The following is a 12727-nucleotide window of genomic DNA, read 5'->3' on the forward strand; positions in this document are numbered from 1 at the left end:
GTAGCACTGGGAGAACCACTGCGATTGCGCCCCAGTTGAGCTGGGTTAACGCCTCAGTGGAGAAAGCTAAAACTGACCGTCATGATGAGGCGAGAGCTGGTCGCTGTTCGAGAGGTTTTTTGCGAGTCCTTAAAGACTTATGCCGCTTAGAGCGAGGAGCCGACTTAGTCCGGCCCAGGCGTGGATAGCGCCCCAAATTCGGCCTTCCGAAGACTAGGGGCTTCGCTGAAATTTAAAATTATAGAATTCTATGGCTAAGTGAGAGTGTTCAAGCATTATAAGTCCGGTTGCCTTGTTCGTTGTGTTGAGCGCCTCCCTAGATGGACCCAAATATGGGAACAAGAGTGCTCAAATTTATCCCGAACACCCCAGCACTCGTGGCATGGGGGCTGAAGCCGACGACTTGCCATCTCTCAAATTTGATAAACAGCCGCACAAAAGGTAATATTTTAAATTAAAATGCATTGCTTAGCGCAAATGAACTAAGTTTTCAGCGCATAGGATAACAAAATGCGAGTCTACTCAAATATTACATCTTTGGAGCACTCACCCGCAATAGTGCGTGCGCCCTTCAGCACACTCTTATAATACATCTCGGGCGTGCGATGCTCCTTGCCCTATGGTGGCGGGTCCGTCACGAGCTTCTGGGCATCCATCTTGCCCCAGTGCACCTTTGCGCGGGCAAGGGCCCGACGGGCACCTTCAATACAGGCGGAGTTCTTGATGACTTCAACCCACGGGCACGCATCCAACAGCCGCCGCACCAGGCCGAAGTAGATCCCAGGCATGGCCTCCTTAGGCCACAGCCGAACTATGAGGCCCTTCATGGCCTGTTTGGCCTCCTTGTGGAGCTCGACCAGCTGCTTCAGCTGGTCGCTAAGGGGCAACGGATGTCCGGCCTCAGCATACTGAGACCACAAGACCTTCTCCGTCGAGCTCCCCTCCTCGGCCCGGTAGAACGTGGCAGCATCGGACACGCTGCGAGGAAGATCTGTGAACGCTCCTGGAGAGCTCCGAATTCGGGTAAGCAACAGGTAATTAACACTCACATGCTTACTTTGCATGAAAAATGCCTTACCCGCTGCTATTTGCTTCACCGCCTCAATCTCCTGGAGGGCCTTGTAGGCTTCGGCATTAGCGGCTTTGGCACTCTCAAGAGCCGTTGCAATCTCAGACTCTCGAGTCTTCGAGTCACGCTCCGGGCTCTCATGTTTTTTCACGAGATCCTGGAGCTCTTGCTGTACCTCCGCCACCCGCGCCTCCTTCTTCTCTCGCTCGGTGCGCTCCGCGGCCGCATTGTGTTCGGCCGCGGCCACCGCCTCTTTCAGGGTCGCCACCTCGTTAGTGGCCCCTGCAATACCCACGTTATCCTTGTCATTCTTTTTGCAACCAAAATCCTTTTCTGTAAGGTACAATTTTAATAAGGTCTTACTCACCTTCCTTGTCCTCGAGCTACTTCTTGGCACGGCCTAGCTCGTTCTCGGACCGCTTGAGGCTTTCCTTCAAAGTATTGACCTCCGTAGTCAGTGCGGCAGAGGTCAGCAGCGCAGCCTGCAATCCCATATTGACATATTTTTTATGACTCCTGCATATATCTTCTTAAGATCCTCAGTCCGGCTTTTCTTTCCGAACACCGAACCGAGCATCAGGGGCTACTGTCTATGTGGTACTATTTTACATATATCAAAATTCTCAAAGCCTGTTAGAAGGCTGCTGCAGGCTTCGGTCAGCCCGCTCTTGGCGAGCTGCACCTTCTGAATCACCGCACTCATAACAGTGCGGTGTTCCTCTTCGATGGAGGCGCCATTGAGCGCCTCCAGCAAGCTATCTAGCGCCTCCGGTTGGACGGAGGCTGCCGGCGTCACGGTCTTGCCCATCTTACGAAGGGGCCGCCCGCCGGACTCCGGAGCCACTATGGGATCCGGAGCCGAGTCCGGTGCAATGTCCAGGAGGTTGTCCTGCGACACCTCCGGGGCTTCCTCCTCCTGGCGGGTCCCTTCCCGGGATCCCACCTCGGCATCGTCCATGTCACGGGGGGTGGAGGCGGTCGGAAGAGAATCCATATCCGACGCACCTAAGGACCCGCTCGACGAAGCGGGAAGATCGTCCTTGGGCGGACTGCAGGGTTGTATGCGGCATTAGAAAGACATTGTGCGGCAAAAAACAAAAACCATAAAGTTATTTGGGAGTCTGGATACTCATGATCTCGCCAGGGGCTTGGCCCTTGGGGGCCAGTCCTCGTCCTCATCACTGGCGTTGGCAGAGTAGTCCGGGGGAAGAGTTTTTCCCTTCTTGGACCCTTCGGCCTCCCTCGTTGGAGAGGCCTTCCTTTTCTTCTCTCCCCCCACTGGGGGAGAGGCTTTTTTCTTCTCCTCCTCACCTTGGTGAGAGGAGTCGGCCTCGGAGTCGTCATCCGATAGCACCTGAAAACAGGAACTCTTCCGAGTCCCCATTGCCTTCTTCTTGGCCTTCTTCTCCGGCACCACGTGGGGTGCCGGAGCCAGCAGCCTCGTTAGGTGGGCGTCCGCTGGGTCCTCTGGCAATGGGGCCGGACAGATAGTCTGTTCGGCCTTCGTCAGCCAGTCCTGTCAAAGGTAAAGGGAGTTTAGATCCCGCATAGAGTCAAACTATGGAAAACAAGCATTCCGTAAAGGACAAAATTACTTACCTCGTCAGCTGGACGCTGCGAGCTGAATCCGCTATCTTCGGTAGCGGATGCGGGAGCCTCGGCGCCCTTGAACAGCACCTTCCAGACATCTTCGTACGTAGTGTCGAAGAGCCCGCTCAAAGTCTGGTGCTGCGCCGGATCGAACTCCCACATGTTGAAACCCCGTCGTTGGCACGGGAGAATCCGGCGGATGAGCATGACCTGGACTACGTTGACAAGGTTGAGCTTCTCGTCCACCAGCTTTTGGATACAGGCTTGGAGTCCGGTCAGCTCCTCCGAATCACCCCAGATCTAGCCACTCTCTTTCCAGGAGGTGAGCCGTGTAGGGATGCCGGATCTGAATTCGGGGGCCGCTGCCCATTCAGGGTCACGCGGCTCGGTGATGTAGAACCACCCCGATTGCCACCCCTTAATGGTTTCCACGAAAGTGCCCTCCAGCCAAGTAATGTGGGACATCCTGCCCACCATGGCGCCTTCGCACTCCGCTTGGCTGCCCTTCACAACCTTCGGCTTGACGCTGAAGGTCTTGAGCCACAAACCGAAGTGGGGCTAGATGCAGAGGATGGCCTCGCAAACGAGGATAAATGACGAGATGTTGAGGATGAAATTCGGGGCCAGATCATGGAAATCTAGGCCGTAGTAGAACATGAGCCCCCGGACAAAGGGATGAAGTGGGAAGCCCAGTCCGCGGAGGAAATGGGGAAGAAATACTACCCTCTCATGGGGCCTGGGGGTGGGGATGAGCTCTCCCTCGTCGGGGAGCCGGTGCGCAATGTTGCTGGACAAATATCCGGCGTCGCGCAGCTTCTGGATCTGCCCCTCCGTGACGGAGGAGGCCATCCACTTGCCTCCCGCTCTGGACAAAGTTGGAGAAGGTCGAGGTGAGAAGTGCGGACTTGGGCGCTGGAGCTCGAGTTCACGGAGTTGGATAAGCCAAGGAGGAAGAAGGCGCAGGTAAAAGGGTTGGATCTTTATCCCCTTATATGGGCGGACACAAACATTCGTCCCCACCGGCCTGATAAAACCCGCTTATCCCCCAAGTGCCACAATCAATGGTGCGGTTGGGTTACCCACGTCCATATTGATGGGAATCCCGGAATAAGGGGAACACGATCTCTGCTTTGACAAGACGTGCCAAGGAAACCGCTTCGCTAAACGCGCTGAGGTGGTACAATAAAAACAATTTGAGTAAAGGCTTGGTAGTGGTGTGATGTCACGCCACAAAACGCGTCAGCAGATTGAACTGGTGTAATATTATTCTCTCTACGGTGGTACGTGGAATTTATTTTTGCAGAGACAGACACTATTCTGGTGGTCACAATCTTCTATAAATTATTCGGAGGAGGAACCCGCCTTGCAATGCCGAAGACAATATGCGAGCCAGACTCGTCGTCATTGAAGCCTGGTTTAGGGGCTACTGAGGGAGTCCTGGACTAGGGGGTGTCCGGATAGCCGAACTATCATCATCGGCCGGACTCCAAGACTATGAAGATACAAAATTGCAGACTTCGTCCCGTGTCCGGATGGGACTTTCCTTGGCGTGGAAGGCAAGCTTGGTGATACGGATATGTAGATCTCCTACCATTGTAACCGACTCTGTGTAACCCTAGCCCTCTCCGGTGTCTATATAAACCGGATGGCTTTAGTCCATAGGACGAACAATAATCATACCATAGGCTAGCTTCTAGGGTTTAGCCTCCTTGATCTCATGGTAGATCCACTCTTGTAACACACATCATCAATATTAATCAAGCAGGACGTAGGGTTTTACCTCCATCAAGAGGGCCAGAACCTGGGTAAAACATCGTGTCCCTTGTCTCCTGTTACCATCCGCCTAGACGCACAGTTCGGGACCCCCTACCCGAGATCCGCCGGTTTTGACACCGACACCCACCTTGTGGCTCGCGCTTTTCAGTGTTGTTTCTTTCAGTCTCTTTGAATCGAGTGACTTCACACGAGGAGATGTGCATAGTGAACCGTCAGCTTCAAGCTCATCTGAAGAGTGTTGTTTCTTTAGAGAAAATGAAGGAAGCTCTGGAGAAGAAAGATTTGGATCTTGCTGCTGCTCAGAAGGAAGCACAAGAGAAGACAGCACTTGCGGACAAGAAGCTGGCTTCGATTGGAAAATTGGAAGAGGAGAACTCGAACCTGAAGACTACCATCTCTGAAGCCAATCAGGAAGTTGAGCAACTGAAAAAGTACAAGGAGAACCTGACCAACGAAGTCGAAAGCCTCAGAGCCAAGACGAGCAAACTGGAGTCCTATTTGGGACTACTTGCTGCGAAACTGGTCCTGAAGCTCGCAGGTATCACCGCTCGACTGGTTAATTACCGTCGACTGGAATATTTTGTTATATTGTCGACTCACCACTTTTCCTGATTGTGCAGAACTTTGTCAGGATTTTGAAGCTAAGACTGGGTGGGTCGAGACGGGTCTCGACCCCATCAATTTTCCTATGAAAGATGATGTTGTGATGAACTTGGTGCGGTTGGAATCACGCATGGACAGTGTTGTCGCTTATCTGGCTCGGCTGAAGACGGTGATGACTCGGCTTGATGCCAAACTCTGGCCCCAGGCGGAGCTTTCATAAGATCTCAAGTCGTTGATGACTCGACTGAATCAGATCCCTGGTCGAGTGCAGGAATGGAAGAAGTCATCTGCTCGCTGTGGAGCTGACATTGCCCTGTCATTGGTCCGAGTGCACTGCAAGGATGCCAGAGGAGACAAGCTGGCGGCCCTCAAGGTTGCGAATACTAAGAAGCACTCCTTCCAATCCTTCATGAACACCTTCCTTGAGGCTGCCACTCGCATTGCAGACAGCATTAACCTTGACAGCTTCTGTGATCCAGTCAACCCTTCTCCTAACGAGTGAAAAACATTATGCTTCACCTTTATTTGCCTCAGTATGCCGAGTGATTTTGTAATTGCTGAAAACTCCTTCGGGCTTGATGCCTGAGCACTTTAATCCGTGGTTCAGAACCTTTAGATTTATCTGAACTTGGTTTATCTTTGAATATTTTGTGTTTTGTCTTCGAGTGGAACTTGTTTTCAATCGGGTTAGCTCTTGTACTTTTGACGCGGTTCTGAGGAAGAGGTCACAGTCGACCTGTTCCACGTCGTCCTTGCGGATCGGGTTGGAACAGTGATCGTTTGTAATATAGCGGGGGTTTTACGCCCCAAACTACGGATGTCGTGTTCTCCACAGGGACTAGGCGATAGCAACAATGCTCAGCTAAAGCTAGGTGACAGAATTTTAAGAGAGGATTCCAAGAAAATAATAACCTAAACAAGCTAAGGTTGACGACAAAGAAAGGGTAAACAGCAAGGGGAAATTCAGATTTTACTCATTGTCTTTTTGCTATTTTTATTAGGCTTGAGGGATTAAAACACTAACACAAACGAGAATCAATATTAGGGAAACCTGCTAGACAAGAACACATATAACTATCATACATGAATAGAATATATATGACATATATAGCTAGTACTCTTACATTTTAAATGAGAATCACAAAGTAACAGTACAACTCTCACAACACAAACACTCACACATATATAACTAGCAATGACAGAAGGAAAGAAACAAGCTTATATGATAGGGACAAAAATATATCACAACACAAACATAAATGTTTTCACAGGAACAAAGTTAACAAAAACACTACAGAACACACATCACACATATGCAAACAGGGAGAGGTTACAAGACATAATTCTAGTACTCTGAGATGAACAACACAAGTACTATTAATCAAGGACAAGTCTGAAACTGAACAAGTGCCAAGCACTACTCAAATCTGAACATTACAAAGCATTACACATCTCAGCTTACAGAAAATTCAGAGAAAGATAATGAGGGAAATAGCAGTAGTAGGGGTTCAGAGAAGCAGCAAGGGGGCGAGTGAGGAGCAGCAAGGGGCGCTGGAGAGGAGCAACAGCAGGTTGGAGATTAGAGTTGTAACAGCAGCAGGGGCGTCAGGGAGAGAGAAACAGCAGGTTGAAGCAACAGCAGCAAGGGGATGCAAGGAGAAGGAGCAAAAGGGAAAACGAGCAACAGCAAGGAGATTCAGAGACGAGGGAAGGAGGAGAAGAAGAACAAGAGGCAGCAGCCGGTTCGTGGAGAAGAAGCAACAGGTTGGGGCAAGGGAAGGGGAAGAAGCACCCGCAGGCAGAGAGCAGAGGAGTGGTGGATGGTGCGCTCACGCGGGACACCAGACGGGCTGTTTGGTCGGTCGCGCCAGATGCGTCGGTGGCTGGAGATGGTGGATGGATGGCGCGGAATGATGGTGGGGGTGCTGGTGGTGTAGGGTGATGGTGGAGTGGTGGATGGAAATGAGTGGATGGATGGCTACGGGGGCGCACCACCATGCCGGCCTGGCCATGGCGGCGGCCGAAGGTGGAGAAGGAGGGTGAGGGAGATGAAGATGCCAGGCTCGATTTGGGAATGGAGCAGTGCTAGGGATTTTGACTCCTCCCTGATCTGTCTTTTTTTTACTTTGGCCCTCCTCCTTTCTTCTTTCTTCCCAAGTAGATCCTCTCTTCTATAGTTGGCCCCCTGGCTACTTCGTTTCTTCTCGCACAAGTCCATTCTTCCTCCTCTTCTTCATTCTCTTAGCCACTTAGTCAGGATCTTGAAGATTTATAGTGCCTTCTCGCACTTATCTGCAAAAGAAACAAATGACTAGTAAATGACTCTTTAAATGATTTTCATGCAAATATTCAATATTTTACAGCAAGGGTTGATGGTCATAACTCAATAAACCGCATATTTGAGTGCCAAAATATGTGTATGAAATGTGCTTATCAAGTTCCCCCACACTTAAACTTTTGCTTGTCCTCAAGCAAAGGAAAAAAATTGATGGTGACACAACTCACACTGCCTAGTAAAGATGCACTTTCCGATAGATAGTAATTCCGACAATACTGGAACTAAGCAAATGTACTCTACTGAAGCTAAGTTGTGATAAGAAATATTTTATAACACACTGTAAATGTTCCAAGTCAATGGCCTTGAGTCAAAGTGAATACTAATAATCAAGAGCTGGCTCTGTCTTGAGCCCTGAGATAAGCTGGGACCCCAAAATCAATTAGAAAAACAAGTTACATATTGAATTTAAAGCACAAGTGATGATATTATATCAGTCTCACCAAAGGAACATACCACCGATCCCGAGAACATGGTATACACCTGGCTCGACCAAATTATTAGTATATTTTTTTGTTATCTCCCCAAAGGAACATACCACCGATCCCGAGAACATGGTATACATCTGGTTCGACAAATTATTAGCATATTTTTTTGTTATTATCTCCCCAAAGGAACATACCACCGATCCCGAGAACATGGTATACACCTGGTTCGACAAATTATAGCATTTTTTATATAAATTTTTTTTACAGTCCAATCTACCAGATTTCACAAGCCACCGATCCAGGGAACATGACATGCTACTATAGGTCGATCGGACTTAAATTATTATAATTATTTTATTTAGTTATTTGAAAATTACTTAGCTTAAGTAAAACAGGAATAATTGAAAGAGGAATCCATAGCTAATGGCACTGTTTTTCACATACTACAGATCCAGAGATCATAGCTACTACTTAAGTGCCACCAGTTACTTAGCTTAACTTGGGACAGTCCGACACAGCACATCAATTCATTAGTAGGTTTCACTTAGACTCAAGGCATTCCCATTGAACATTTACATGGAGGTATAAAGTATTCATTATCACAAATTACCATAAGAAGAATACAGCTGCATAGTTTTAGTATTAAGAGAATCAACAATCTTCTTAGAGTGAATCCTACTTTGCAGTGAAGAGTAAGGTGTCACAATGCAAAAAGAGTTTCAATGCAATAAAATGCCAGTTCTCGTACTAAATTTTCTAAAGGTTGCTTCAAGTGGAACAGAATCACCTGGTATTTGTATACTCTTCTCTCCTACTTTCTTCTCTCCACTCTTCTCTCTGTGTGTTCCCTGTTTGTGCTCCCCTCATCGCCATGCTCTGACTCCACTAGGATCCCAAGGAATGTCACCTCGAACCTGGTTAGCATGTAGTAAACAGTGCAGTAGCAAAAGCCTGAAATAGGACTCACACAAACAACTACAAGTGATACGGTCGATGCCCTCCAAGTCATCAATGGAATATCCAATTATATAAGCATAACTATAAAGCACATGTTTAGGATGGCAGAAATCAGCATGGCCAATACTCACACGAGGATGACATTTATCATTAAGCTCAAGAGTAGCATGAGGAAAGTAATTGTGATCATCACAAATCAGAGCAATGCCACTAACAGGGTATATATCATCATATCCAAGCAAATGAGTTTTCAAATCAATCTTAAGTGATGGTATCACGTAATGTAAGGTGGTAGCAAAGAAATCACAAGGCATCATGTCATCAATAGGATTGAGTAAACCTGACACATCACACTCTGGTATGACAATAGGCAAATGAATCTCATGTTCTTCATCTTCATCTACAGCAGCTTCTTGTACTTCTTCAGGAGTAATAGATGATGAGTCTTCAACTTGATCACTTGGGAATTGCAGCTCTTGACCATCTTGTTCCTTGTCTTCTAGTTCATCTTCTTCAATCTGAGGTATATCTTGCTCAAGGCACTTGTTAACTTGCTCAATGAAATGTGAAGGTGTTGGAACCTCACATGTATCCATGGATATCTCAGCCACACTCAACTCAAGTTGTGAAGAAATAGTGCTGCCAGCGTTGATGTTCTTCTCAATCTTCCTTACTTCTTCCACTAGCTCCTTTCCACTCTTAATCTTCTTCATTTCCTCTAGTATAACCTTCCTAATAGGATCATCCTCGGCACTCCAAGTGAACTCGAGACTCAAAAGTGTGAGCTCGTCTATGTCATCGAACTCATCTTGTGTGGGCACTTGCACATGAGATTGCTCGAAAGGTGCTGGAGTTGTTGGTTGACCAAATGGAGGACCATTTAACTCCATTGGACACATCTCCTGGTATTGAGGTATATGAGTAGGAGGTGAATAAATCTGTTGTGGAGCATAGTTGTGGTTCTCCTCATTGTACCTGAATCCCTGCATATGATTACTAGAACCAAACTGTGAGATCTCAGGGTTGTTGCTCCTATATGACATATTCGGGATTTCAGGCCACCCATGTGAGTAATTGTTCTGGTATGAGCTATGCTCTTGAGCGAAGCTCATGCCAAAACAATCCGGAGTGTGAGAGTAGCCACGCTGACATTCAGCGGGCGAATGGCCCTGAAATCCACAAATATGGCAAGTAGGAGCAACATAAGGATGGCCTCTGGAATAAGGATCGTAAGAACTAGGCCTATCCTCAAAAACTCCTTCTCGCTGCCGAGCTAAATCATCTAATCGATGGGAAATCTTACCTATCAGTTCTTGAACACTTTCCGTGCTGTTTGTAGTGTTGCTCGCATAAGCCTGATGATCTGAATAGTAAGCCATAACCGAGAGGATAATCCAACTGCAAAAAGGAAAAGAAGACAAAAAGATACTAACTAAAATAGGGGTTAGTGGCTAGAGATATATCACAAATATATAGCACAAAGGGAAAAACAAGAAAAACCTAGTCTATGGCCTAACAAAATCTCTCGACGCTACTCCCCGGCAACGGCGCCAAAATGATCGTTTGTAATATAGCGGGGTTTTTACGCCCCAAACTATGGATGTCGTGTTCTCCACAAGGACTAGGCGACAGCAACAATGCTCAGCTAAAGCTAGGTGACAGAATTTTAAGAGAGGATTCCAAGAAAATAATAACCTAAACTAGCTAAGGTTGACGACAAAGAAAGGGTAAACAGCAAGGGGAAATTCAGATTTTACTCATTGTCTTTTTGGTATTTTTATTAGGCTTGAGGGATTAAATCACTAACGCAAACGAGAATCAATATTAGGGAAACCTGCTAGACAAGAACACATATAACTATCATACATGAACAGAATATATATGACGTATATAGCTAGTACTCTTACATTTTAAATGAGAATCACAAAGTAACAGTACAACTCTCACAACACAAACACTCACACATATATAACTAGCAATGACAGAAGGAGAGAAACAAGCTTATATGATAGGGACAAAAATATATCACAACACAAACATATATGTTTTCACAGGAACAAAGTTAACAAAAACACTACAGAACACACATCACACATATGCAAACAGGGGGAGGTTACAAGACATAATTCTAGTACTCTGAGATGAACAACACAAGTACTATTAATCAAGGACAAGTCTGAAACTGAACAAGTGTCAAGCACTACTCAAATCTGAACATTACAAAGCATTACACATCTCAGCTTACAGAAAAATCAGACAAAGATAATGAGGGAAACAGCAGTAGTAGGTGTTCAGAGAAGCAGCAAGGGGGCGAGTGAGGAGCAGCAAGGGGGCGCTGGAGAGGAGCAACAGCAGTTTGGAGATTAGAGTTGTAACAGCAGCAGGGGCGTCAGGGAGAGAGAAACAGCAGGTTGAAGCAACAGCAGCAAGGGGATGCAAGGAGAAGGAGCAAAAGGGAATAGGAGCAGCAGCAAGGAGATTCAGAGACGAGGGAAGGAAGAGAAGAAGAACAAGAGGCAGCAGCCGGTTCGTGGAGAAGAAGCAACAGGTTGGGGAAAGGGAAGGGGAAGAAGCACCCGCAGGCAGAGAGCAGAGGAAGGAGTGGTGGATGGCGCGCTCGCGCGGGACACCAGACGGGCTGTTTGGTCGGTCGCGCCAGATGCGTCGGTGGCTGGAGATGGTGGATGGATGGCGCGGAATGATGGTGGGGGTGCTGGTGGTGCAGGGTGATGGTGGAGTGGTGGATGGAGATGAGTGGATGGATGGCTACGGGGGCGCACCACCACGCCGGCCTGGCCGTGGCGGCGGCCGGAGGTGGAGAAGGAGGGTGAGGGAGATGAAGATGCCAGGCTCGATTTGGGAATGGAGTAGTGCTAGGGATTTTGATCCCCTTCCTGATCTGTCTTTTTTTTACTTTGGCCCTCCTCCTTTCTTCTTTCTTCCCAAGTAGATCCCCTCTTCTATACTTGGCCCCCTGGCTACTTTGTTTCTTCTCGCACAAGTCCATTCTTCCTCCTCTTCTTCGTTCTCTTAGCCACTTAGTCAGGATCTTGAAGATTTATAGTGCCTTCTCGCACTTATCTGCAAAAGAAACAAATGACTAGTAAATGACTCTTTAAATGATTTTCATGCAAATATTCAATATTTTACAGCAAGGGTTGATGGTCATAACTCAATAAACCGCATATTTGAGTGCCAAAAGATGTGTATGAAATGTGCTTATCAAACAGCCATTGGATGATCCCTTTGGCAGCATTGATCAGCTCATCAGCAAGGCACTCAGCAATGGTCTTGACGTTCCTGAAAGCGGTTCGCCGTGGCGTTAGCTGTTGGATGAGTCCTTGGAAGCATTGATCAGCTCATCAGCAAGGCACTCAGCAATGGTCTTGACGTTCCTGAAAGCGGCTCGCCATGGCATTAGCTGTTGGGTGAGACCTTGGCAGCATTGATCAGCTCATCAGCGAGGCCCTCGGCAATGGTCTTGATGTTCCTGAAAGTGATTTGGCTTGGCAACACGTTCAATCTCGTCCTTCTTCTTGATGGTGCAGCTCTGAGAGGGGGTCGAGGTCGAGCCGCACCTTGTTGTCCTTGTGGATCGGAATGGAGCGTATGGCTAAGACCCCGAGTGGGAGGATTGCTCACCAGTCGGTAGGATTTTTCATACTTAGGCGAGTACGGGACTGCAGCTAAGCCGCCGAGTGTGAGGATTGCTCACCACTAGGTAGGATTTTTCAAACTTAGGCGAGTACTGGACTGCAGCTAAGCCCCCGAGTGGGAGGATTGCGCACCACTCGGTAGGATTTTTCATACTTAGGCGAGTACGGGACTGCAGCTAAGCCCCCGAGTGTGAGGATTGCTCACCACTGGGTAGGATTTTTCAAACTTAGGCGAGTACTGGACTGCAGCTAAGCCTCCGAGTGTGAGTATTGCTCACCACTCGGTAGGATTTTTCAAACTTAGGCGAGTACT

The 12727-nt window shown here is 47.8% G+C and overlaps 1 protein-coding gene across 1 annotated transcript; it reads right to left on the minus strand.

Annotated features, from left to right (window-relative positions):
* Positions 1-6280: 6280 nt before the first annotated feature.
* Positions 6281-11715, minus strand: LOC119321448. The gene is made up of 2 exons (XM_037595128.1): positions 10062-11715; positions 6281-9927 (listed from the first exon to the last, which is right to left on the minus strand). Exon 2 carries the CDS (start codon positions 9868-9870, stop codon positions 8665-8667), a length of 1206 nt encoding a protein of 401 aa, XP_037451025.1. The 5' UTR covers positions 9871-9927; positions 10062-11715; the 3' UTR covers positions 6281-8664.
* Between the last annotated feature and the right edge of the window lie 1012 nt (positions 11716-12727).

Source organism: Triticum dicoccoides, chromosome 1B (genome assembly GCF_002162155.2).
Source record: "Triticum dicoccoides isolate Atlit2015 ecotype Zavitan chromosome 1B, WEW_v2.0, whole genome shotgun sequence".
In the NCBI taxonomy this organism is placed as follows: Eukaryota; Viridiplantae; Streptophyta; class Magnoliopsida; order Poales; family Poaceae; genus Triticum; species Triticum dicoccoides.